The sequence below is a fragment of the Equus quagga genome, chromosome 11 (genome assembly GCF_021613505.1).
Source record: "Equus quagga isolate Etosha38 chromosome 11, UCLA_HA_Equagga_1.0, whole genome shotgun sequence".
NCBI classification, from domain to species: Eukaryota; Metazoa; Chordata; class Mammalia; order Perissodactyla; family Equidae; genus Equus; species Equus quagga.
Genome location: NC_060277.1, coordinates 98,416,594 through 98,443,879, shown reverse-complemented (window position 1 = coordinate 98,443,879; position 27,286 = coordinate 98,416,594). Strand labels below are relative to the sequence as shown.

Genomic DNA, 27,286 nt, shown 5'->3' with positions numbered 1-27,286 from the left:
GGGGTAAACTTTTAAAAAGAATAAGCCAGAGAGAGAGACACCCATCCGGTCTGACAGACTTTCTGGCATCTACACACTGTGGAAAGCAGGTTCCTCCCTGGCCTCCCACCCCCACCGCACTCGACCTGCCCCGCTGACCAGAGAATCTGGATTTTTGTCCCAGGAACGTCAGCAGCGCTTTGTCAAACGCCCACCGAGGGCACGCTTTGCATCTCGCCCTGGACACAGTCTCGGGTTGGGAAAGCGGGTTCTCTTTCCCTCCTCCGCTCTAAGGGACCCCTTTTTGCCGGGCAGCAGGGTCCCCCAGCCAATAGACGTGGATCTCCCGCTCCGGGAGAGCGGCTCTGCGTCAGGACCCGGCCCCGCCCTCAAAGAGTCCCGGGACCGGGGCAGAGACCGGGACCGCCGGGCAGCGGAGCGGACCCCGCGCGGCTTCTCCGCAGACTCCAGGCGCCGCCCTCCTTCTACGCCCCCCACCCCTTGTACCTCCGGGGAGAGAATCCTGTGCGTCCCTTCCCCCCCGCCCGGGAGAGGCACAAACTCCCTCGTCCCCGCCTCGGACCCCATCCCAGCCTCTCCAGGCCCGGGGGGCTTCACGTTCCGCCGCCGCGTCCCCAGGCAGCCGCGGCGTCAGGTGAGCTCTCACCTGGAGCGGGTGGGAGGGGGAGATGGGGGCGGGGCGGGGCGGGGGCGGGCCCGGGGCGGTGGCCCCACCCGCAACGGGGCGGGGCGAGGCCGGCGGGGCCAATGGGGCGGGGGGCTCGCCGCCCGGGGGTGCCGTCAGCGCCGCTCGCTCCCCCCGAGCCCGCTCCGCCCCGCCCGGGTTTAAAGCCCCGCGGGCGGCTGGTGGCTGCGCTGCGAGCGCTGAGCGGCGCAAGGAGATGCGAGAGGGCGCCGCGCCGCCGGCACCATGCGCCCCCCGCCCGCGCTGGCCCTGGCCGCGCTCTGCCTGCTGGCGCTGCCCGCCGCCGCCGCCGCCGCCTACTTCGGGTCAGTGCCCGCCGCGCCCCCGGCCGAGCCCCCGCAGCCTGTGTCCCCCTCCTCCGGCCGCAGCAGGGCCAACTTTTCCCTCCCGCTGGCCCCAACCCCGCGGGATCTCGAACTCAGACCTTAGTCCCTGGGCGCCCGGCCTCACCTCGCGGTCCGACTTCGCGCCCCGAGCTCCGTCTCTGGCTTCCCTGGCCCCGATCGCATCTTCTAGCGTCCGAATGTCGGGTCCCCTCCGCCGCCGCCCTTCTCACCCCGCGGTGTCGGAGACCTCATCCCGCTCGCTCCGCGGGTCTCGCCTCCCAGCCCAAGCTCCCGGACTCTACATGCGTCTTAGACCCTGACCCCGTCCGCTCGGGCTCTCACTACCCCTACCTGTCCAGGTGTCCCGCCCGCGCTCTGATGCCTTCTCCGCATCCTCGCTCAGTGCCCCTCTGCCCCTCTCCTGGGCTCTGTCCAGCCACAGTCCTTGCCTCGAGCTCCCTCCCCACGCTCTGCCTTCGCCCGGCGGAGCGGAGACCCGGAGGGCTGGGTGGATGGTGGAAGCGGTTGTTACTGAGGCCCGGGGAGGGGATCGCGCCTATCCAAGGGGAATGGAGGAACCTGCGGACCGTGGGGAGGGTCCGCTGGAGACGCGGCAGGGAACCGTCCGCTGCTGAAACCCCGACCACGTCTCAGACCTGGCGTCGGGTGAACTCTCAGAATGACGAAGAGAGCGGGAGGGGAGGCGGTGTACGTGATTGGGAAAGGAGGAGCAGAGCTGGGGTCACATCTGCGGAGAGAGTAGGGGTGGGAGCGGGGAGAGTTTGGAGCGCAAGTTACAGGGCGATTGTTCCTCCTTCTCTGACCCTGAACTGCAGGGACTTGGGGTGGGTGATGGGGTCGTGGGTGCGAAGGCAATTTCCTGACCTCCACCCAAAGCCTGCTCCCAATATGCAGTCTGTTACTGTAAAGCGCACCGCTTTGTGAGATTCACCCTAAATCAGGGTGAGGTTCATAGTCTGACTACAGCAAAGACAAAAACCAAAACAAAACTGCAAGCAGGTGACCTGCCAGAGACTGCTCTTCAGGACCTGCCAGGGAGGGCATGTCAGGGTCTGAGGTCCCGCGCAGGCTGGAGTAAGGGCTGTGGGCTAATTCCAGGTCATGACCCTGGTTAAAGCATGCCTTGCCTGTGGGCAATGGCCTCTCCTGAAATATATGGGGGGAGGCAGTCATCCCAGACCCTAGCTCTGAGCTCAGCTTGCTGGTGACCTGGGAAGACCTTCCCTCTCTGGCCTCAGTCACCCTTTTGTACACAGAAGGGGCTGTACTTTATGCGACTGAACCTCTGGATGCCCTCCCAGAGCAGGGCACACGCATGTCTGTTTCCTGATGATTTCAGGCTTGAAGGCACTGCTGCTGCCTCCACAGAGAGGCTATAAGGGTTAGGCACAGACTATCAGGTGGATCCCCACCCTGCCACTTGCTAGCTGTGTGCTCTTGGCCAGGTCACTTAACCTCTCTGTGCCTCGGTTTCTCATTTGTAAAATGAGGCTAATAGTGCTTATTTCATATGAGGGTTATGTGAGTTAGTTATTGTAAAGCTCTTAGAACAGGGTGTAGCTCATAGTCAATGCTCAACTAATGCTAGTGATGATGATGATGATGATTAAGGAGACCAGGTGCAGTATCTTGATGTCCCAGCCCTGACAGGGGTTTCTGAGCTGGAATGGAGAGTAGGAGGACAAATGGCACCTGCATCATCTTGGACACCAGCTCATTTCCACAATTCTTTTGTTTGCTTGGGTTTGGGGGTTGAGGATGGAGCAGGGGCTAGGTGGGGTGGGAAGAGAGGAGCTCCAGGAGGCCTGGACCACCCTGGCTCATGTGGTTGGAAGGGAAAGGAGTTTGTAGGGGTGCCCAGGATTAGAACTGGAGGCCTGTGAGAACGGGGCAGCCTTGGAAATGAGAGGGTGATGGTGGATGAGGCCTGGGGTAGGGCTGAGTATTGGAGCCGTGTATCGGGTCACCTAAGTTTGGTCATGAGCCCAGCTGGGAAGCGCTGGCCACCACCATGCCAGTTGGGAAAGCAGAGAATAAGCTAAAATTGGGGCCTTGCGCTGTCATGGGTTTGGTCTCAGAGAACAGACGGGATTCAGCCTGTCTCACTGAGTTCTCATTGAGGATGCCCTGCTGTGACTCAGTCAGGCCAGGTTTTCCATCTCCCTATCAGAATTTGCTCTCTGGAAGAAATCTCTATCAGTCATACACACTGTAGTGAGAATGTGAGGCAATGTGTTCTTCCTTTCTCCAGGTCATTTGCATTTGAAATCTTATTTCTATTATAAGATGAAGTGTTTTGGCATCCTGATAAAAAGAAAATTCGAACATCAGGAGGGCAGGTGAGGCCAATCTTCTTGGGGTCTTTGAAATCATAGAATCATAGACTTAAGAGTTGGAAGTGACCCCTGATAGATCTCTGGTCCAACTCCCTGCTTCGAGCAGGTCATGTATTCCCATTTTTCAGAGGAAGCAACCATCATCCCCAAATGACAGTGAGCACAGCTGCTTCTGGTGCTTTTGCATGAGCCTAGCGCCTCATTCTGTTGACAGTGATATTAACGTAATAATTAGTATTGCAGTACAGCCCTCTCTCATCTGATCCTCAGATCACTTTTTTTTTTTTTTGAGGAAGATTAGCCCTGAGCTAACATCTGCTGCCAATCCTCCTCTTTTTGCTGAGGAAGATTGGCCCTGAGCTAACATTCATCCCCATCTTCCTCTACTTTATATGTGGGATGCCTGCCATAGCATCGCTTGCCAAGCAGTGCCATGTCTGCACCCGGAATCCCACCCCGGCGAACCCCAGGCCGCCAAAGTGGAATGTGTGAACCTAACCACTGCTCCACCAGGCCGGCCCCACTCAGATCATTCTTGAGGTCTATAGGATGGGTGTAAATAGTTCCCAAAAGGAAACCAAGGGTCAGAAATGTTCAGTGACTCACCGTATGTTATACAGCAAGTTAGTGGGAGAGGCAGGATAGAAACCAGGGCCTGCCTCCAGGCTGGCTCCTTGCCCTGCAGAGGAGAGCCTCCAGAGCTAATGCTGTGTCGTCCCCGGAGGGGTGTGGGGTGTGGGTGGAGGGTAGCCCCATCCCCTGCTGGGTTAACTCTATCAGACCCTCTTGGCTGTAGTGGGATGCATGAGGCCACACCATTCTCCTCGGTCCTCAGCAGTGGGATGGAGAGCAGTGGGATGTTGAGACCTGCTGTGGTGTCAGATGGGCTCCCAGAGGACAGCGGGAGGACAGCGGGATGAGAGGTGGACCAGAGGTCAGGGGCCCAGGTCAGGGGCCCAGTTTTGTTCGGGCTCTGGACCACTCTGTGTTGCCACAGTCAAGTCACTGCCTCCAGGCCCTTTAGCACCTGGGGGTCCTAATGTTCCCTAACAGGCTAGTCCTGGCTTAGAGGTCTAGGACTCCTCAAGAGCTCATGTTCTGGCTTGGACGGCTTGGGAATTCTGCAAATATTAACTTTTGTGATGTTTTATAAATGAACACTCACTGTATTATGTGACGAGCTGGGCACATGACAGACCTTCTCAGCCAGTCCAGGCTTCAAGTCATTCCAAGGACTTTGTAGCTAGAAATAGTTCCTGTAGATGCTACTTTTAAATCATAGCTGACTTTGATGGCGCTTATTAAATGTGCGACCTCTGCGCTGGTTGGTTTCTTTCCTATCTAGGGATGGTGCAGAGAAGTTTATGAAAGCACACGCTTTTGAGCCAGCTAGACCTGAGTTTGAATCTTGGCCTCGCCTCTTGCTAGCTGTGTGACTTTGGGCAAATGTCTTAACCTTGCTGAGCTTTGGGGGATGATAATTTCCACCCTAAAGGCTGGCATGAGGCTTAATTGAGACAATGAATGAAAGGGCCTGATTAGGTGCCTAACACAGACTGAGTGCTCAGTGTAACCTCCCTCTTGCTAGTTGCTGGGCTTCCAACCATCTTCTTGCGTTGTGGAAGTGTCATCATTGTGCAGAAGCAAAACAAACTTTATTTTATTTTTTTCCAAATCAACGTTACATACAGTAGAATGCATGCATTGTAAGTGCACAGTTTGGGTTTTAACAGACACACACCCCTGTGTAACCACAACCACATTACAATACGGAACATTTCCATTGTCCCAAAGGATCCCTGTGCTCCTCTGCAGTCAACCCTCCCCTACCAGCCCCTGCTTTCTGTCACTATAGGTTAGTTTTGCCCATTGTAGAGTTCGTATAACAGAATCACATGGTACATAGCCTTTTGTGTCTGAACTCGTTTGCTCAAAATAATGCTTGTGAGATTCATCCATGTTGTTGCCTATATCTGTAGCACATTCCTTTTCACCACTGAGTAGTATTCCATTGTATGGATGTACCACAATGTTTGTTCATTCACCAGTTGATAGACATTTGGATTGTTTCCAGTTGGCGGCTATTCCAGATAAACATTCAGGTACGTGTCTTTTTGTGGGCATATGTATTTCTTTCTCTTGGATAAATATCTAGGACTAGATTGTTAGATCGTATGGTACCTGTATGTTTACCTTTATAAGAAACAGCCAAACAGTATTCCAAAGTGGCCGTACCATTTTACACAGTAATCTACGAGAGTTCCAATTACTCCTTATTCTTGTTGGCTACTGTCAGTCTTAACTTTGGTGATTTTAGTGGGTATGTACTGGTATCTCATTGTGGTTTTAATTTCCATTTTCCCATTGATGAATGGTGTGTTGAACATTTTTTCATGTGCATATTGGTCATTCAAAAATCTTTTTCATTGGGTTATTATATTGAGTTATAAGACTTCTATATGTATTTTGCAGTTTGTCAGAAAATACTTGGAATATTTTATCCCCATCTGTGGCTTCCCTTTTCATTTTCTTGATGATATCTTATGAAGAATAGAAGTTTTAAATTTTGATGAAGTGCAATTTTTCAACTCTGTCTTGTATGGCTTGTGCTTTCTATTTTCTTGCTGAGGAAGATTCACCCTGCACTAACATCTATTGCCAATCTTCCTCTTTTTTTGCTTGAGTAAGATTAGTCCTGAGCTAACCTCTCTGCCAGTCTTCCTCTATTTTGTATGTGGAATGCCGCCACAGCATGGCTGACAAGTGGTATGGTCTGCCCAGGATCCAAACCCACGAACCCAGGCCGCCAAAGCAGCGCACGCCAAACTTAACCACTAGGCCGCAGGGCTGGCCCCTGGATTGTGCTTTTTTTGTGTCCTATCCAAGAGATCTCTACCTACCAGAGGTGGCAGATTTCCTTCTATGTTTTCCTCTAGAGGCTTTATCGTTTTACCTTTTTACGCTTAGGTCTATGATTCGTTTTGAGTTAATTTGTGTGTATGGTGTGAGATAAAGGTCAAAGTTTATTGTTTTACATGTGGATATCCGCTTGTTCCAGCACCACTTGTTGACAAGATGACCTTTTCTCCATCGTCATCTTTGTTACAAATTAATTGATCCAACACGGGAGGGCCTGTTTCTGGGCCTCTATTCTGTTCCATTAATCTGTATGCTTATCCTGTGCCTTTTCCACACTGTCTTGATTACTGTCGCTGTTTAATAAGTCTTGAAACCAAGGACTATCGGTTCTCTGACTGTCCTTTTTTTTCAAGATTGTTTCGACTACTCTAGGTTCTTTGTATGTCCACATAAATTTTAGTATCAACTTATCAATATCTGCAGGAAAGGGGTCGGAATTGCACTGAATCTATAAATCAATTTATAGAACACTGACATTCTAACACTCGTGAGTTTCCTGGTTTATAAACAGCAATCTCTCTCTATTTAGGGCTTTTGAAATTTCTTTCAGGAGTGGTTTGTAATTTTGAGTGTACAAGTCTTGCAAATATTTAAAAAAAACTATTCCTAAGTGTTTTATGTATTTGGATGGTATTGTTTTTATTTAAAAATGACATTTTTAGAAATCGATTGAGTCTTGAGACAAACAGGGTTGAAGCGAAGACGGGTGAAATAAATTTTACTGCCTTGGGGTGGTGGATTGCAAGCCAAACATCGCTGATAAGAATCACTGTGTTTGGGGAAGGAATTTAGGCCGGCTTGTCCCTGGCCAGGCTGTAATTCCCCGAGGAGCTGGCCTCTAGTGTTGAGCTCACGGTCAAACCAGCCTCTTCCACGGATGGTGGTGGGGTTTCTGAGGCTGAAGAGGGGAAAAGGAGGGGAGGGAAGAGGAGCAGGCGACTCCTGGGTGGCATGTCCTAAGGAAGAGTAGTGCTCCTGCCTTCAGGGTTTTGTGCTCAGGGAGAAGTTGGGCTCAGGAGGAGCTGGGCCCTGTGCTGGGAGGGAGACTCCCACCCCAGCATCAGCCTGAGCAGGGTGGGAGATGGCCCAAGGCCCTGCTATAGTGTAAAGAGCACTGGGCTTAGAGTCACACAATCAAGTTCAAATCCTCCATCAACCACGTACTGACTGTGATGCAGGGCAGATCAGCTGCTCTGACCTCAGTTTGCCCATCTATAAAATGAGCTAATCCCTACCTCCTAATGTTGTGAGGGTTAAAGAAATATGCATAAAAGTGCTGCAATGCTATCCATATATAGGGAACCCAAGAAGTCTAGGTTAGTCTTAGAGCACCCCAAGCTAAGGAGTGTCTTTGGTGACATCTGTTCCTTCTTCTTTTCACCTTCACTTATCACAGTTATTGTACAATTCACAACAAGTTGAATCCTTCCTGTGCTTAGTACTTTATGTGCATCGTCTCATTTAACTATTGTGACAGCCCAGGAGGTAGGTGCTGGTGTGATTATCTTTACTTACAGGTGAGTCAAGAAAAAGCTCAGAGAGGCCAAGTGCCTTGCCCAAAGGCACACAGTTAGTAGTCAGCAGCACTGAGGTTTGAGTTCTAGTCTGTCAGAATCCAGAGCCAACCTCTACCTCCCTGCTCCCCCGGGAGCTCTGACACTCCGAGCCCTCCACCCTGTCCTCCACAGCCTCCACTTGGCGTACGTCATAGGTGTCTCTTGTACTGCATGTCTTAAACTCTTGGTTTGTTATCTAGTTTTTCATATGTTCATGTCTCCAACTCATGCATAGCACCCCGTAGGCAGAGGTCTTGGGACCCTGCTGTTGGCTGAGTCCCTGCACAGTCCCTGGCATCGTCTCCTCGTCCACAGTGAACGTCTGGGTGGCAGTCCCCTCTCCCTTTTGCTGGCCCTTCCCCTCCCCCGGAACCTCCCCCTCTGCCCCATCACGTTTGCTCTTTCATCCACTCACACTCGGCTCTCTTACGTACCGCTGCTTTGCCACCACATGGCCTCTGTCAGGACAGGAACTGGGAGCAAAGCAGGGAGCAGAGGCTTGTCCCCATCAGACCCCAGAAGTCAGCCACACCTGCCTTCCGTGGGAATCCTGGTGGTGGCCGAGATGAGCTGGGGGCAGGGCAGCCCAGATCCCCTCACCGGAGAGGCGAAGAAGATTGAAGAGGGAATGAGGAGGAGTCTCAAAGAGCCAGGAGAGTTCAGTCAGTTCTGGAAATTCCAAAGAGACTGGTTTTAGGGCAAGAGCAGAGAAGGTCTGCTTTCCTGACAGTTACAACCCCTTTGAGGACAGACGTGCTTCAAAATTCAAAATTTTTTGGCTTTCGGAATGGTAATATAATGCATACTGTGTATAACATAACCTCCCTAGCAAGGTCTAGGGCAGCACCCCGCAACCAGACACTGTATTATTTTTGCATAAAACATCTGCACATTGGGTTAAATAAAGACTGTAAATATTCTCACCTTGGTTCAGGTTGGGACTTGCTGCCATATGAGTTCACCACAACCACACAAAAGATCTGTAGTTGTCCGAGCTTTCTGGAGTTTGGAATTATAGAGAAAGGTTTGTGAACCTGCGGGAAACTCCAGAAAGCTCAGATGCCACAAGAGGCTGTACAAGCTGAGTTTTAAAGAAAGACTTGGGCCAAGTTCTTGGCTGGTCCTCACTGGGCATCAGAAGGAGGCTGGGGACAGGAGGACATCAGCAGAGACTGTCTGTACAGCCCTGAGGATGAAGAAGAAAGTGCTAACCACGTAGACCTGATGGTACTATATCCACAAAAGTGGGAAAAGACAAAGAACAAGGATGATTAGAGTGGGATGAGGATGGCAAGTAAGGAGGGCTTCCTGGAGGAGGCAGGCAAGCATCACAGCATGCTAGAGCTGGATGGGACCTCAGGATCACCTTTCCCATTCCCTGCATTTTTGAATCAAGTGTTGAAAAAGGAAGCGGCTATAAGAGTCCAGGGGATCCCTGAGGGTTTTGGGGCTGGAAACGGCATCCCAGGTAGGGACTACAGCGTGAAGAAAGGCAGGGAGGTTAGATTGAGCTGGCCATGGCAGAGGACAAAGAGGAGACTGGCCTGAGGGCAGGGGCCCTCTGCCAAGGCCCTGACTGGCTCTGTGTCCAGGATGGTCCAAGGTGGGAAGTTGTTCTGGAGGACCCTGCTCCATCCCGGAGGGAGCCGCTCACAACTTCCTCATCACCTGGGGCTGGCCTGACCACCTGGCCCTCCCTACTCGTGTTCAGGGAGTGGTTCCGGGAGCTGAGGGGAGGGCTGTGGAGATGTGTGGGCTGTCCCTCGGACCTGTGAGAGGACAGAGGGGACATCTCTGCCTAGAGAACCTGCATACCGAGGAGCTGTCCTTGTCCCAGACAGGTTGCGCACGAGGAGTGCCCCAGGGGCCGGCTCTTCCAGGGCCCACAGCCCCGCCCGAGCCCGCCTGTCCATGGGGAAGAGGGCGGCCACTCAAGAGCTTGCCAAGTTGCTTAGTTGGTCAACTGACCATGGTTAAATAGCTTAACCGGTTACCCAGGAGCCAGCATCCCATGGTTGGGGCAGAGCTGGGTAGGGGTGTCGCTGGCCACAAAGAGATACAGCCTCAGCGACTGCTTGCCTTTCTGAGCCTCCTGAGCTGCTCCTCCCGGGTCAGGGCTGGGCCTGTGAGCCCAGAGCTGGGGAGGCCTGTCTGTTCTCAGCTGCTCTCGCCTCTGCCCCACCCCTCATCGCCCCAGGCTCCCCCTTCCACTCTCTCTCTTCATACTACTGGAACCTCTCCTTTGATCTTCCTTCTATCTAGCAAAGCATGTTCTCAGGCACTGGCATTGTATCAGACTCTCACACTTTAGTATGAATAGGCAGGCCACTTCTCTAAGTTTTATTTCCAACGTTTGGCTGAAAAGAGACTGAGTTTTATATCTGGAAAAAGTAGCCTTTTAAACAAAGGATCCTTCTCTCCCTTTCTGAGGGCCCACCTCTTGGGCTTCCGGGGAGGTCAGAAGAGTCCTGACTGGGCTTCCTTCCCTCCTACCTGTCTTGTGTTCCTGTCGCCCTAGATGTTTGCTGCGGTGACAATTGATTTTGCCTCCCTGAAGTGTAGCACTGAAACTGAAAGCAGAAACCATCAGGCTTATAGAGGGTGTCAGAAGACCCGGGGCACAGTCCCAGCCCTGCCACTAACTCAGCGGGTGACCTTGGATGATAAATCTTACACCAACTCCCAGGGCACCAGACAGGTTAAAGCAGAGACCTGCTCACTTGGCAAACCTCTCGCCCTCCTGCCTTCCCCCAGAAGCCTCTGGGACACCTCCCAGGAGCCGTCAGGGCAGATCCTCTGACTGGGTGCTCTTGAAGGACTTCTCCAGCCCTAAAATGTAATGATTCCAATGGCGTGCATTCGGACCCAGCAGGGAACTGGGGGAGATGTTCAGAATCCCAGACTGGTAGAGGGGAGGGATTCCTCCCCACGGGAGTGACTTTTGGTACCCTCCATGGCCACTGTGCCACCCAATCCGTGCATGCCAGGGACAAAGGCTTCCTCTCCTCAGCTCCAGCCTGAGCCTGAGTGACAACGGAGAGAGACAGGAGGGAGGCGGGGGCAGCATTTCCTCCACAGATGTTGCACAAGCCACGCGCTCCAAATACCCGAGATTGTTGAGATGCAAAGCAGGCTTGCTGTGCGGGCTGCTTGCTGCCCACTTATCTGGTGAGCGCACGTCCTGATGCCATCCTCCTCCGTGGCAGCCCATCTTGGCTGCGAAACAGGAAGTGGAGCTGTTCTTGGAGAGACAAAGCCTGCAGCTGGGCCGGCTCTTTTCTCTCTGAGCCAGCGGTGGTGGGGGCCGAGGCTCGGCATGGGCTCTGGGGGGAGGTGGTGACGAGATTCAGTCCTCGAGGTGGGTCCTGAGGTTAAGAGCAGGGGAGGAAAGGAAGGCTGGATCCAGGAGGGGCTGAGGGGACCCCAGCAAGGGAAGAGTGAGTGGTCTCCCTTATTTCAGTCTGCTGTGGGAGACCTGGCCTGAAGCTGATGCTCAGTGAAGTCCTTTATATTTATATTGCAATGAAGGAGTGAGTGAAGGAGGGTGTGGGGGGAGTTGGCGTATGATAGGAGATGGTAACTGCCCGATTCAGTGGGCTGCTCATTAAGGACATCTTCTTGGAGGAGGTGTGAGGTGCCATTGAGTCCTCAGAGGAGAGAGGAGGCTGCGAGATGAAGGGAAGGATGTGCTGGTCAGCAGCATAAACCTGGGGGCTCCTCAGATGATGCGAGGAGGGGGGAGAAGCCCTGGGTGGGTGTTGCGGGGTCCCCCTCTCTGAAGAAGGACTGTCTGGAGCCATGGGCCCTCTCTTCCTGGGCCAGGCACTGGCCTCTCTAACTCTCCTCTGCTGGGGAGAGGTGGGTAGTGGAGAGTGTGGGGTGAGGGTGGGGAGTGTGTGTGTGTGTGTGTGTGTGTGTGTGTAGGGGCTTTAGTGAGGGCCTGGAGAGGTGGACTGAGATGCTTGAGATGAAAGCACAAAGGGAGCACTTACCATGCAAATGGCCCTGCAGCGGAAGCCTGTTATCGGGAGCATCTAATGGGGTTTGGCAGGGCCAAGGCCAATGCTCCAGGCAGGGCAAGGCTTTCCTGGTTCCCAGGCAGCTGCCTGCCATTGGCATGGGCCCTGGTGCCAGGCACAGCTCCTGGCCCCTCCAGCTAAGGGTCCAGACACACTGGCGTTACCTGGTGCCCTGGGAACCGCCAGCCTTATCCTGCTTTTCCCACCCACTCACCCACCCACATCCTGGGGGCAGCCTCCTCTGGAGCCATCAGACCCTCTCGAGCAGAAACAAGGATGAGGTAGGGGTGAAAGAACAGAACCTGGGGCACCCGTAGGTGAAGGGAAATGCCCGACACCTGCCAGGTCCTCCCTGGCTAGCTGGGAGTGCTCCCTGGAACGTTCTCCTGCCTCCTCCCCACCCGAAGGCCTCCCACTACAGGCAGGACAGGACTGGCCCTGATCAGATACTCACCCAGATAGGGCTAGGAGTTCTGATCTGGGTCCCTGAGCAGCTATGGATTGTTCCTTGGGGAGCTGGGCTGCGTCCCCTGCTTCTTGGGGCCACAGAGGGTCTAGAGTACTCCTGAATCCAACCCAAGTTCCCTCCAGACTGGGAGCTCCTTGAGGGCAGGAGCGCCTCCCAGCGCCCAGCACACACCTGGCACATGGCAGGAGCTTAATAAGGACACTTCTCTGGAGCTTACCATGTACCAGGCGCTGTTCCAAGAGCCCTAGAGATGTGAACTCATTTAATCCTTGCCACACCCCTGTGAGGCAGGTACTGTGGTTGCATTTTAGGGGGTCGGTGAAGTGCCTTGCCCAAGGCAGCACAACTGGTCAGGGGTGGAGGTAGGATTCGAACCCAGCCTGTCTGCCTCCGGTCACGTGCTCCCGCTGGTCAATGTGTATTTGTTAGATGGAATGAGCTCAGCCGGGGAGCGGACATGTCCCAGGTCACCAGTGAGTGCAGGCAGACCCGGGACTAGACTCCCCAGGCCAGAACCACCTTGGAGGCCTGAGGTCCATGGGTCCCTGCCCTCCAGCAGGTGTGAGCGATTGTCCCAAGGTGAACTCTGTTTCTTCTCAGGGGTTTGGTGGTCCCTGGGGCCAGGTGGGTGGGGTTCTCAGGCCTGGAGTGTCGGAGAGCATGGTTTCTTCAAGGGGAGGGGATCGTGCCCACTGACCCTGGACAGACTGGAACATGCAGCACTGGGATTCTTCTGTGGTCCAGGAGAAACCTGCCCAGGAGATGCCAGGGGTGGGCATGTGTATGAGAGTTCACTGGCACTGTTTAAGGAAATAAGTTGAGAAGTTTTCTAAATTTGATGTCATGGCACTATTTCTTCGAAGGAAATGTGATCCCAAACTGCAACACAGAAAACAAATAAAAGGGAAACTGAATCCTGGAAGCCCCCTGGGCTGTCTTCTCTGGCCCCGCAGGGGTCCCCAGGCAGGGCCAGGAGCCTTTTTTGAGAGCAGCCCTGGGCAGACCAGGGCCCAGCGTGGCCTGGGGCCTCTGTGCGGTTGGCTGCCTTTCCTGACCATTAATCGCTACTAAGTGTCATTACCGCTAATAAAATTAACCGACTTTATACTGGACTCCTGGGGCCATCAATCACAGGGTCTATTACATGAAATTAAAAAAAACAGGTGCCTGTGGATGAGGGAAAGGGTGTTTGTCAAGCCTGGCTCACAAGTGCAGCCTAGGGCACACTGGTACTCCATGGCTGTCAGCAGGTCGTGATCAGGGACGGCACCCTTGGTTACACAAACCAGCTCCCAGCCTTGATGCTGTGCTCCAGATGGGAGTGTCTCCAGCAAGAACGCAGCTGACCTCAGGAAGACGCCGGAGCCAGGGGCAGAAAAGCTCCTCAGACTCTCCCTCCCACTCTCACCTCTGCTTCTCTCTATGTGTCTGATTTGTTCTTTTTCTCTCTCTTTGGACCAGCTTCCTCTTTTTATCTCCTGAGGTAGAGGCCCAATCACCCAAAGAAAGAAACAGAGAGCAAGCAACTGTATGCTCTCTTAATTAAAATTCCAAATTCCCAGAGAAAGGACTGATTGGTCCAGCTTGGGTCATGTGATCCTCATTGGTCCAATCCACAGGCCAGAGCAGCAAGCACATGTGATATAAAAAATGGCCAACAGGGGCCACATGGTAACCATGGAGATAGAAGGAACAGGTAGGCAGCCAACCCAACAGGTATCTGCAATAGTAATTTACAGGGCTTAGTAAGAAGCACCCAAAAAGTAATAGATGATATAATATAAATTATATATTAGATAATATAGCTATAATGATATAATAATAGCTATTGTTCTTAAAATGGCATTTGAGACAGGCCTTGAAGGATGTGCAGCCCTGTGGGCAAGAATTCCCATGCCTCTCTGCTGCTGTCTCATGTGTCAATCAGCTGGTATGAAACACAAGAACTGTGTGAGCAGAAGTTGCCCCTCACACCAGCCCCTGGTGTGGGGAGGAGGACATCTAAGGGGCTGGATGGCTGCTGCCCCCTTGCTCGCTGCAGCCCCCGAGCTGCCCTCCACACTGGAAGTCAGTCAGGTGGGGCCTCCTCAGCTGGAGTTGACATCGGATTCTGCTCTGGACCTGCCAAGGGTCAAGCTCGAAGGATTTCCTGTGAGGCTGCAGGGAGGGGTTTGGGTGTAGACCTGGTGGACTGGAAATTTACCCATTTGCCCCCAGATTAATGATTAATGGGTCCCTGCCCTCACCCTGTCTGGGAGGGGAGCCCAGGGCCAGGCTGGGCCCGGAGGAGCCTGATAGCATCTGTCTCTGCTCGGAGGTTTCGGAGATATGCTCCACACTGGGTTGACTGCACCTGATGGGTTTGGAATCTATGGGCACTTTCTGGGGGCACCTGGGGCCTGGCCAGGATGCACACCCTCCCAGGGGCAGGCAGACAGGGTGGAGAATCCAGTCAGATGTCCTGGCTGGGGCAGGTGACTCCAAACAGGAGAGCCAGACCCATGGCCCTTGGGACATGGGCCTCTCTGAACACTCAGGGCTTGGGCACAGGGCTTACCTTGGCCGGGGGGCACAAGAGCAGGAGTGACAAGTGCCACATCCAAGCAGGAGCCTTGAGAGACATGACCTGGTTCCGCCTTTTCTCTTTTACCTTGGCCATGAGGCCAGCATGTTCCAGAAAGGGGCTGCTTCCTCCAGCCCAGGTCCCAGAGTGACGTGTATTCCACCCACACTGAGGGCCACCGGGGTACGGGACAGCAAACATTTTGAACTAGGAAAGCATCTTACACATACTTGTGGGGAGAGGAAAGCTGCGTTCTGATCCTAGCCCCGACCTTCCTGCTGATCTGCCGTATGACTCGGGCCAGTCCCTGCCTCTTCATAAAACCTTTGTTTCCTGATCTGCACAAAGAGAAGACTCTGCCCAGGTCACAGAGTGAAGCATCTTGTAAGGGCAAGAAATTTTGAGAAACTCCAGCTAGCAGGAAGGTGAACCAGCATGTCCCAGGCACTGGTACTTTTCATGTGACCCTCCCAGCAGCTCCGGGAGGTAGAAAGGATCACTCTTCACTTTCCAGAGGAAAACTAAGGCTTTAAGTTTACACAGCTAGGAAGAGGCATCAGACTTAGAACCCGGCAGCCTGACTCCAGAATCCCTGGGCTTTGGATAGAGTAGAATGAGAAGTCTGGGGCTGATGGCCTGATGGAAATTCAGCTCCCTCCCCTTCATCCACCCATCTGTCAGTCCGTCCACCCGCCTACCCTTCCTTCGCTCCTTCCCTCCTTCCTTCCATCCAAACAGGTATTCCCCAGGCATCTCTGTGTAACAGGCACTGAGTGGCCAGATGGTTGAAGATCTACCTGGGAAGTTTGGAAGCGAGTTCGGCTGGCATGGGATTAGTGGGCGGCAACATAACGTAAGGGAGAGAGGAGCATCAGGAACACTGGCTGGGAGTCTGCTGTCTACACCTGTCTGTCTGTCCCCTCTCAGGATACAGCTCTCTCCTCTGGGCAGCAGCAGATACTATGTGCACTATTTCCCAAACTTTCCCTATTCCAGCTGCCCAGGGAATGTGGTAGATACACAGATCCCCAGGTCCCACTCCAGGCCACCCGTATCAGAATTGCCCAGTGTGGATCCTGGGAGTTCATATTTTTAACAAGCACCCCAGATGATTTTTCTGATTGGGCAGGTTTGGGAAATAGGGTGGGTAAGAAGAGCAGAGACTTTGGCGTCTGGAAAACTTGGGTTTGAGATCCTGCACTAGCCCCTGTTACAGGCACCTTGGTTTTCTACTGTGTAACATGGGGACATTGCCCCATGGGGCCAGCCTCCCTCCCAGAAGGGCAGTAAGTGAAGCCTCTGAGAAGGCCCCCTTCTCCTCACCTGCCCCATGTCCACAGGGATTGTCATCCTTCGTCTTCCCTGTCACAACCCCTAAAGGTCACTGGTCTCCCCCCTCTCGCCCTCTCTAGCCTGACCGGGCGGGAGGTCCTGACGCCCTTCCCAGGGCTGGGCACCGCCGCGGCCCCGGCGCAGGGTGGGGCCCACCTGAAGCAGTGTGACCTGCTGAAGCTGTCCCGCCGGCAGAAGCAGCTCTGTCGACGGGAGCCGGGCCTGGCGGAGACGCTGCAGGAGGCCGCGCACCTCAGCCTGCTCGAGTGCCAGTTCCAGTTCCGCCACGAGCGCTGGAACTGCAGCCTGGAGGGGAGGACGGCCCTGCTCAAGAGAGGTAGGGAGAAGGGCTGGGGAGGAGGGGGCTGCAGAGGAGGTTGGGGAGGAGGCGGGCTGGGCACGAGGCTGCCCTTCCTGTTCCCTTGGCACCTGTGCCCAGGCCACACTGCCCTTGTGAACCCAGAAGACTCCTGAGTGAGAAGAGTCCCGGGAGTTAATGAGACCCAGACTTTCCCCCTTTTTGGAGAATGAAGGAGCAAGGAAGACACAGAAGAGGAGGGATAGCTCATCCTGGAGGAGCCCACAGATGAGATGGCTGGTCCCTCAGTCCTCTTTCTCAGGTTCCTCCACACACACACACACAAACGCACAACAAGGTGCAAGAGCAGATAAGCATGGAAGGCAGTTAACGGTTGGCCAAATAACATGAGACAGGCCCAATTCATTTGTTCACTCATTCACCTGTTTCTTTGTTCCTCACACCCATCGATCCATCCTTCCCCGCTTCCCTTCCATTCCTGTCCTGCCTCCCTCCCTCCCTCTCTGTATCCTTCCATGCCCCCACCCAGGCATCTATTCGCTAAGCATCTGTCGAGGCTCACAGAGAGCCAGGCACTGTGCTGGACACTGGAGGCACAGAGCTGGACAGGACCCCGTATGCCCTCGGAAAGCATACAACCTAGGAGGGAAAACAGGTCATCATGTGACTCTATCACCAAGCAGCAAGGGGCTTTTACACAAAGCAGTGGTGGTGTACAGGGGCAGCCAGCCCCCTTTCAGGCCAGCTGCTCTCCATGACTGTGGAGGGTCTGGGGCAGAACCAATGCCCCGCCCCAGTGTCACCAGCACCCCAGCACCCCAGCACCTTGGAGAGCAGGCAGGAGGCACGGAGCTCACGGGGGAGGCCAGCTTTGGCCATGCCGGCACAGTGCAAGAGTTGCCATGGTCCCGGAAGTGGGTGGCTGGTCAGTCTGGGACAAATCAGGCAGGAGACCCAAGGTCACTCTGTCACTGGGTCTCCTCCACAGTAGGTAGCAGAGAATGCCATTCGAGAGGCATCATGAAGCACAGGAAGCCCACAGGGCATATTTCCAGGGATCAGGGGTCTCAGAAATGGGTTGGTCCAACTTGCCCACATGTCTACATGGAGACACTATCAGTGGTTTAGCCCAGCTTTGCCCATCGCCAGGTGCCTGAGTCACTTCTTTTTGCATCGGAGTGTTCTTATCTGTTCAGCAGAGGGAGTAAGTCCTGTCCTGCCGCCCTGGGAGTCTGGGCACATACTCCACAGCGAATTTGAAAGTTCCATTGAAACAGTAACTGGCAGCCTGAGTTTATGGTGCAGGTGACAGGGAGGCTGCCCCGAGCTGTGTCCTCAGGCTCACATGCCCCTCGTCCTGCTCACCACCGCTAGCATCCCCACCGCCCCCTCCTGCCCTGGGACGGCAGCTGGCAGCCTCTGAGCCCACTCTCCTCCTCCCTCCCGGATCCCCCGGTGCCCGGCCCAGGTTTCAAGGAGACAGCCTTCCTGTATGCAGTGTCCTCGGCCGCCCTCACGCACACTTTGGCCCGGGCCTGCAGCGCTGGGCGCATGGAGCGCTGCACCTGCGATGACTCTCCAGGCCTGGAGAGCCGGCAGGCCTGGCAGTGGGGCGTGTGTGGCGACAACCTCAAGTACAGCACCAAGTTCCTGAGCAACTTCCTGGGGCCCAAGAGAGGAAGCAAGGACCTGCGGGCACGGGCAGATGCCCACAACACCCACGTGGGCATCAAGGTGAGCACATACCCAGGTGGCCCGTAACCCTGCCCAGCCAGAGTGCAGGGCTGGGGACCAGGGTCTGCAGGAGGCACTGGCCCTGGCCCCCAGCACACACACAGAGTGGTCCCAAGATGGACCTCATTCCTTCAACCAGCAGTGTTTGGGCATCTACTCTGGACCATTACTAGGTTCCAGGAAGTAGGGAAGGGTCTTGGGCATCATCAGTGGCTGGGAACCAGCTTGGGACCAGGCCTTGGTGAGGCGGGAACATGTTTGGAGAGGGGTCTCCATTCCAAGGACTGGCCTTCCTGCGGGTCCTAGAAACCAACATTGTTTGCAAACTGATGTGGTAAAACCCCTGCCCCTCCTCCATTGTACAAATGGGAAGACAGAGGCCAGCGAAGGGGAGGGACTTAGCTGAGGTCACACAGCAGTGGGAGGACTGGAGGATAAAGAGTATCCAGGTCTATTGGGATGAGAAAGCTGAGAGAGGCTAGTGCTCCAATTCTTTAGGAAATTGAATTGTGTTCTGTGTCCTCATCACTGAGTTGGTATAAACCAGGGCTGCTATGTTCGGTTGTGTAAGCTGTCTACTCCACAAGGACTCTGGGCCCAGGGGAGCAGCTGAGGCTGAGACCCGGCTCACATTGCTCTCAGAGAGGCATGCGCGTTGGCACAGGACTGCCTCTGCCCAGCAGGAGGGGAGCCTTGGGCTAGTGTGCATAAAGGTGCCACGTGGACTAGCTTGAGTCCTATTTGCCCCCCTCCTGTGAGCCTGCCCCTGTCTCTTTCCTATCCTCCTGACATTCCCCTGCCGGGGCTAGCGCTCTGGGACAGGTTTATACTGTGGGCCCCACCTCTGACAGCACCTCCATTCTGCCTCTCCTTGCAGGCCGTGAAGAGTGGCCTCAGGACCACGTGTAAGTGCCACGGTGTGTCCGGCTCCTGCGCCGTGCGCACCTGCTGGAAGCAGCTGTCCCCATTCCGCGAGATGGGCCAGGTGCTGAAGCTGCGCTACGACTCAGCTGTCAAGGTGTCCAGTGCCACCAACGAGGCCTTGGGCCGCCTGGAGTTGTGGGCACCCGCCAGGCCGGGCAGCCCCAACAAGGGCCTGGCCCCCCGGCCTGGGGACCTCGTCTACATGGAGGACTCACCCAGTTTCTGCCGGCCCAGCAAGTACTCGCCAGGCACGGCGGGCAGGGTGTGCTCCCGGGAGGCCAGCTGCAGCAGCCTGTGCTGCGGGCGGGGCTATGACACCCAGAGCCGCCTGGTGGCCTTCTCCTGCCACTGCCAGGTGCAGTGGTGCTGCTATGTGGAGTGCCAGCAGTGCGTGCAGGAGGAGCTCGTGTACACCTGCAAGCACTAGCCCTGTTGCCCAGTGTGCCAGCTGGCAGCCAGGACCTCCCGTGGCACCTGGTCACCTCGAAGCCACCCAGCTGTCCAGCCAGCCCCTCCGGGCAGGCACACACAGCATGCATGCACTCACCGACATACGTGCCAGTGCACACCTACTCCTCTCTCCACCAGGCCTCGGTAGCCTTTCCCTCCCTCAACACTCAGCAAAGAGAGGTGCGGGCCCACCCCTGACCCTGAGGATCCCCAGCCTGGCTGAGGACTTGGAGCAGGAGGGCAGACTGGAAAGGATGTGGAGGGAAATAAGGGAGACCAAGAGGAGAGCAGAACTGAGGGTTTGGAGGGGAAAGAGGGGACATCCCACCATCTCGATTCCTGAGATGAGTGGCCTAGAGGCAGCAAGATGTTGGGAGGCAAGCTCTGGGCCAAGAAGGTGCAAGGAGGCAGTGTCAACCAGAAACAAAGGACGGAGTCTGGCTGTCAGTCCAGCCCTCAGGCCCTGCTCAGGTCGCAGTGAGCCCTGGGGCTGTAGCTCTTCACTACCCCGTGGCTTGACTGCCAGAGAGGCGGAAGGCTGGGTGGGAGGAGCTGTTGGTTTGGAGAAGGGAAGGCTTGGGCTTGCGAGGACCCGAGTTAGATATGCGCCCTGGAGTCCTGTGTCCTTGATTTGGTTTTTAAAAGATGCCTGCGTGGAGGCCTCATTCTGGTCTTGAGAGCTGAGTTATCGGCACCCACCCAGCCCTGCTCAGTAAGAGCACCTGTGAAGGCCAGATCAGTAGGGAGAGCCGGTCCCCAGGGTGGGGCGCAGATCGTGCACCGAGGTTACACAGGGAGACAGTGACCTCTCCCATTTTCCCTGTGACATATAACCTTTAGTCTCAGGCCAGGAGAGGGTGACAGCCCCCTGGTGCCAGGCAGGGACATGGGGAGCTCAGTTTCTCAGTCTCCCCTTGAGCCCGCTTTGGTCAACTGCTTATGGCTGGGGTCCACCTGTGTGGCCCCAACACAGCTGACGTTCGTGTACAGGAGGGTTTGCTTATGGTTCTGATTCTCATTACATTTCTACTCTGATAGCTGCTCATCTAATTAAGGGTTTTTTCCCTGGCTGGAGTTAAAGGCGTGAGAAAGTCTTTGCTAAGCCTGGCTCCTTGGGAGCCCCCTTCATTTACTAATGGCCCCCCACTTTGCCTCTTACCTGAGAATAGAAGTGATTTTACTAATTTCCTCTCATCCTGTGGACATTTCCAGTTCTACCAACTAAGGCTCAGTGTGGGAGGAAGAGAGAGAAACTGGCACACACACAAATACACGCACACATGCAGGTGTGCACACCCCTTAGACCTGCCAGGCTGAGTGTTCCTGTTTAGCAGCACATACCTCTCTGATTCAGGACCAAGACCTTGCAGGGGTCACTTTGCTGGAGGCTGCATGCTTCCCCAGCACAGGGCCCAATGCCAGGAGGAGGGGACCTCCCTTGGGAAGACTTCGGCTGCTTTGCCAGTCCTGCTGCGTCCTCTGTCAGCTTCCTTTCTCCCTGAACCCAGAGTTGCTGACCCTCTACTGAAACAGGAAACTTCAGAATTAGCCGAATGTTCAGAAACTGTCAGTGCAAGTCCCAGAAAGAAGCCCCGGGGCTGCCTGAGACCGCCAAGGGTCTGGAGGAGCTGCCCTGTCTTCAGTGGATCAGGATGACCCTGCAAGATCCTGGAAGGATCCTTGACCGCAGAGGCTCTGATGAGAAGCCAGACTGGCCTGAGGCCCCTCACTGGACTGACTTTGCAGGAAGAGCAAAAAGGAGAGAGGGCTGGCTTTCTGGTTTCTCCCACTCCCCCAATGCGTAGAGACTTTCTCTCTGCCAGCTGATCCATCTTGCCCCTCTGAGACCCCAGCTCTGCTTCCACCCCGGCTCAGCCCTAGGCTCTCTGGCAGGAAGAGGGGGCCTGATCCCAAAACACACCATCTGCGTCCCAACTCTGTGGGCAGCAGGGCTGGTGTTCGGGAGGATAAAGGGCAGAAGCTGAGGGACTGCGGCCGTGGCTGGCCACTAACACCAACCAGGCCAATGGCACGGGCACAGGCTCTGAGGGCCGCTTGGGCTGTGGGGTCCTCCCTGTCCAGCATCTCCCTCTCTTCTCCTTTCTTGCTCCCACCCCTTTCTCTTCCAGTTGCCCCCAGAGGTTCACCTCAGCCCTGCTGGGGCCCCTAGGGACCAGTGACCACTGATTCCTCTTTCTACAGCTTTAAGGGAAACACTCACAGGGTATTTTTTGTCTACCTCACATATATAGTATTTAGGGCGAAAGAATAATTTATATAGCTAAGATATATGAGAAAATATTTATGTTATTTATATAGTTTCTATATTCCATGGGCAGCACCTGTGGGGTCTGTGTGTTCTGCTGGAAGCCATCTGTCTGGGGAGATACAGCCTGGCCTGACTGGGGTCCCCACTGACCTGGACACCAGGTGACTGGAGAGGAGATGGCACAGGCTCCTGTGTCCCGTGACCGGGTCTGTCTCATTGCTGGTGAGCGAGCATGCCGTCAGCACATGAGCCCTGGTGGGCTCCATCTGGCTCCTCCTTGTGGTCTTTGTAAAATCTCTGCTCTTCCAGGTCCCAGGCTCCTCCTTCTGCTCTGGCAAAACTGTCTTGTTCATAATGATAATGACAACAAGGATGACCACACCTTGCATTTGTAAAGCACTTTCGATCTTCAGAAACACTTTCGTCCCCTTAATCTCACTTAATTTCCCCCACTATCCCTGTGGGTTCGGTGGGGCCACATTACTGTGCCCATTTCACAGATGTGGCTGAGAGATGCAGGGCTGTGCTCAAAGTCACACTGGAGAGGTTCGTTCAATGGATATTTCCTGAACTTCTGCGTGGGCCAGGCACCATGGGAGCTGACTTACTCTGAGCCTGGGATCCCCAAAGCCTGGACACACCCTGAGCTCAAGAACCCAAGGAAGTGGCTGCTTCCCTGGCTGTGTGTGACCCTGGCCTTTTGGATCTGGACGGCACATCAGCATTTCCCTATGTGGAGTCCTGGGTCTCAGCGGCTGCAGCTCCCTGAGAGGCCTGGAGAGACGAGGACCCCGTGGAGGGCATGCCAGATGCTCCACCATCGGGCCCACCCTCCTTCTGCCCATGCTGCCGGAGAGTCAGGCTAATCACAGGGCCCCTCCCAGCCCACCAATGGGTTTTGTTTGTTCTCATTTGTGTTTTTATTCTAAAAATGAATTATTTTCCATTGGCTTTCTGGCTTGTCTTGTAAAATCAGCTGCGCTGGCACACAGAGGCTGCATTCCCACCGGGCCACAGTCAGCTGGCAAGAGGGAGCCCCAGCAGACGGGATGCACAGGGCTCCCCCGTTTACCAAGTACCTCCCTCCTCAGCCCATCGCACTTTGGATGTTTCTGCCTGGCTCTGGTGGGCACGTCGTGTCTGCCCCCTGGTCCAGATGAGCTCAGCTTCCCTAGCATCCTCCACTGCCTGGCAGACAGACCAACAGACAGACTCATGCCAACCCTGAAGATTGTTTCTTGCTTTCCAGAGTTTCCTTTCTCAACAACCAGGAACGTCAAATGCTTTTTGTCTCAACACATTTTAGAATTACAATGGGAGCTATCAGATATCCAGCGCCTGTTATGTCCACCCATTCAATCATCGATCATTTGGGGAGCTCCTGCTGAGCGCCGGGCACCTCTCTGAGTGCTGGGGTGCAGCCGTGAGCAAGACCAAGTCCCCGTCTCGTGGGGCTGACGCCCCGGGGGGGAGAGAGACACTAAACCAATAAACGACACGTCAGCTATTTGTACCTATTTTGTCTCGATTTATTGCAATAACCCTGCATGTTGGACATGACCACCCCAACTTATGGTTAAGGAAGTGGAGGTGGGGAGATGTGAAGCCTCCTGAATGCCACTAGCAAGCAGTGGTGTCGAGGTCGGAGCACAGAGCTGCTGGCCTCCAAAGGGTGGATTCTTCCTGCTTTACTGCCGCCTTCCCCCAGACCCAGAGGTCAGTAGGGCAGGGATGGATCACCCCAGTTTATGGATTCTGGGTAAACTGAGGCTTAGAAGAAGTGACAGACCAAGTCAGACCAGGCTGGAGCCTGGGTCCCCTCCCAGAGAGGATAAGTATTTCTGGCGCCCTCACCCTATGGCCAGCAATGCGGGTTGGGGGACACGGGGAAGATAAGGCACAGCAGGAGCCTTTGGGGACTTATGGTCCCACAGGAGAAACGAGAGGCACGGCCATGCAATGGTTGGGGCCATTTATGCTTCAGCCCTAGAGGTCCTCCTCTGGCCACACTGCCTTCCCAGCATGCTTTGGGAAGAGCATGTCCTCAACCAGCTGCTGCTCCTGGGGGTCGGGTGGGGAAGGAGGCCCCTTCTGAGCAAAGGGCAGCAGAGAGGGCTTGTCCCTGCCCTGCCCCAGTTCCTCAGCCCTGCTGGAATCCACACGGGGTCCCCAGGGAGGAAACAGAGGGAGGTCCTCAGTCTGACCCTGAGAGCACCTTTATTTCCATCTGCATGCCTGTCCTCGCATGTCCCTTCTGCCCTGTGTCCCCAGGCCTGAAGACCAGCTGGTTCTGAGTAGTGACAGAAGGGTCCACACGCAGTGGCAGGCTCCAGGGTACCAAGGCATTTTCACCTGTGTCCTCACTTGAGCCTCACAAGGCAGGCACCCTTCTTCCCTTTTAACAGATGGGGAAACTGAGGCACAAAATAGTTAAATGACTCACTGCAGGCCACATAGGTAGGCAGCAGACGTGAGCCTTTGCCTCCAAAGTCTATGTTCTTTCTACCCTACACTGCCTTCAGCCCCCCTTCACCCCCGTTGGAGCCTTTCCCTGAGCCTGCCTGCAAACCAGCTCCCAAACAGCCCCTGAGGCCTCTCCACCCTTAGCTGCACCACTCTTCCTGGGGGTCAGCACTTGCTGGGACAGCCACTAGGTGTGTTCTTGACCATGGTATCCCCCCTCCCTCTTTAAAAACATTTGGCCACATTCGCTCTCTCTCTGTATATGCATATTTATCCTGTTGAGCCATTTGTAAGAACATTGCAGACACCAAGATACTTAAATACTTTATCACACATCTCCTAAGAGCAAGAACATTCTCCAAAAGAACCACAAGGCCAGCATCACATCCAAGAGATTTAATATTGACACAATATTATCTACCACCCATTTCCTATTTGAACTTTCCCAATTGCCCCTTGAAATGTCCTTTATGACTTCTTTTCCTGATCCAGAATCCGCTCAAGAATCAGGCATTGTGCTTTGTCATCATGTCACTCTAGCCGCCTCTGGTCCGGAATAGTCTCCCTGCCTCCTTTGCTTTCACGACACTGACACTTTGAAGGGTTCAGGCTGGATGTCTTGTAGAATGTCTCTCAGTTGAGATGTGTCTGATTGTGTCTTGTGATTAGATTCTGGTTACACATTTTGGCAAGAAGTCTCTGGGGTGGTGCGTGTCCTCCTCTGTGCACGCTGTCAGGAGCCGTGGGATGTCGCTTTGTCGACATTACCGGTGATGTTGAATTTCATCACTTGGTTGAGGTGGTTTCCACCACATCTCTCTGATGTAAAGTTGCGCTTTTTCCTTTGTGATTGATGACTCGTCTGTGGGCTGATGCTTTGAGACTGTGGGAATATCCTCTTGGCCAATAACATTTACCTGACAGTTTCAGCCTTCATTGGCGATCCTTGCCCAAATCAATTGCTAATGGGGATTTTCTAATTCCATCATTCCTTGCCTACTTTTTAGTTGGCATTCTTCTATAAAAAAGAGCTTTCCCTTCTCCCTGACCCTCATGATATTCCTTTTAATCTTCACAATCACCCTAAGGATAAGAATAGTTACTCCCATTTTACAGATGAGGAAACTGAGGTTCAGGGAGCTTAAATTATTTGCCAAGTGAGTAGCAGAGCCGGGATTCAAATTCAGGCTGCTCTCATGCCTGATCTCACACCCACTGCTCTCTGGAATCTTCTCACATTCCTAGGTTTCTTCTCTAATGACTTAGCTCTGAGAAGGAGGTGAGAAGCCGTGCCCTCTCCCAGGAGAATTCTTGTAGCAGGTGGGGAAGGCATTCAGAGCAGCAGTTGTCGGGGAGATTTCCTCTCTTGAAATCATGGAGCAGCCCTGCTCCTGCCTCCCCACCCACCTCCCACCTTAGAGGCCTGGCAGTGCCAACGCCTCCCTCTCTGTTGCCTGGGAGGACCCCCCACCCCGGCCAGCCCTGCTGTTGTCCTTGCTGGGTTCCCAGCTCTGAGGAGCACGACTGTGGTGACCCCATGTCCTGGAGCTCCTATGGTAGGCCCAAGGTTGATCACTCTGCCCCACTGACTCCTGAAGACTCGTGGAAGGGTCCTGTAGGTCCGACTTCCACTGGGAAAATGTGATTCCTGTCCAGCCAGCAAGCATAACCTGCTGAGCCCTGCTCTAGAAGAGAGGCTGTCAAGGACCAGATGGACTACCTGTGATTGGGGTGGGGATGTTCTGCAGAGAGCCTGGCAGGGTGGGCGCCTCTGCCTCCCTCGACCCTCCCAGTTTATTTCCCACTCTGCTCCATGCATCTGTCACCCGGTGTCCCTTCATGGAACCGCTCACTCAGCAGACACTAACTAGCTGCCCACAGCGCACTGGGCATGTGCCGGGTGCCAGGGTTATGAGACCTAGGCCTGGCCCTCAGAGGGGTCACAGACAAAGAGACAGACAAGGAAAGAGGTCACTAGGTGCAAAGAGCTGTGAAAGGCACTGACTGCACGGAGCTTGGGTCCCGTTTCCTTGGATCATCTGTTGAACCACCAGGGCAGCTCTGGGGTGAGTGCAACCTTGACCGCCATTTTATAGGGAAGGAAACTAAAGCTCAGAGAGGGTCCCTGCCATGCCCAAGGCCCCACAATACATAGCAGGGCTGGAAAGGAAACAGCCCCTTCATGCCCCTTCTTCCCTAGTGCAGGGTGCGGCTTGTGCAAAGGGCTGGGCACCAGGGCAAAGGCAGCATCACGGAATGGCAAGGATCCCCGTGATGTGGCCAGCGGTATCTTCCTCCCTCTCCCTCGGGCCTCCTGCCTGTCTTCCTTCTCCTTCCCTCTCCCTCTCTCTCCTCCTTGCATACCTGCCAGCTGAGGCAGACTGCCTCTTGGGTGTCTTATCCCCTCTACTCCCATCCCTCCTCGAGTCCCCAGGGGCTGTGGGGCCCACATTCCTCCCCGGCTCTCTCAGGCCCATTAGTGTGTTTACGCTGGAGCTGTCCCAGGGGAGCCGAGCCTGGACCCTCCCCACCCCTCCCCACCCCCACCAAGGAGAGTGGACAGTTGAGAGGTGGAGGCCGGTCAGAGCCACAGGAGAACCTGACCCAGCGTCCGAATTCCTGCCCCTCTGTCTGAACAAGTCCAGGGCGGCCAACGGTAGCCCCCGGGTCCCCGTACCCCTTCCCGCACAGCCCCTCCCGGGGCTGACAGGCCCTAATCTGAGCTGTCTTCGTGCAGCCAGCCCTCCGAGCCCGGGGTCACCTGATGCCGACACATTTTAATTCAGAAGCTGATTTCTGCTTGTTGGCAACATGTCATTTCTGAAATTGCTTTCTCTGCCCAGAGGCGGGAGATGTCAGAGCCGTGCAGGTGTTACAGCAGTGCCGCCCCCACCCTAGCCC

At 54.7% G+C, this 27,286-nt stretch overlaps 1 protein-coding gene across 1 annotated transcript; it reads left to right on the top strand.

The window, feature by feature from the left end:
- Nucleotides 1-860: 860 nt before the first annotated feature.
- WNT9B (Wnt family member 9B) lies at nucleotides 861-23,402 on the top strand. Its single transcript, XM_046674654.1, has 4 exons — nucleotides 861-990; nucleotides 16,307-16,563; nucleotides 18,014-18,279; nucleotides 19,157-23,402. The coding sequence occupies exons 1-4, from the start codon at nucleotides 911-913 to the stop codon at nucleotides 19,628-19,630; spliced, it is 1,077 nt and encodes a 358-aa protein (XP_046530610.1). The 5' UTR covers nucleotides 861-910; the 3' UTR covers nucleotides 19,631-23,402.
- The last annotated feature ends 3,884 nt before the right edge of the window (nucleotides 23,403-27,286 follow it).

Bases quoted from the DNA above. Each gene is read 5' to 3' on its own strand.
- WNT9B (XM_046674654.1), top strand. From the start codon at position 911: ATGCGCCCCCCGCCCGCGCTGGCCCTGGCCGCGCTCTGCCTGCTGGCG. The intron at 16,564-18,013 runs GTAGGGAGAAGG...TGCCCGGCCCAG, and splicing joins GACGGCCCTGCTCAAGAGAG to GTTTCAAGGAGACAGCCTTC. The intron at 18,280-19,156 runs GTGAGCACATAC...CTCTCCTTGCAG, and splicing joins ACACCCACGTGGGCATCAAG to GCCGTGAAGAGTGGCCTCAG.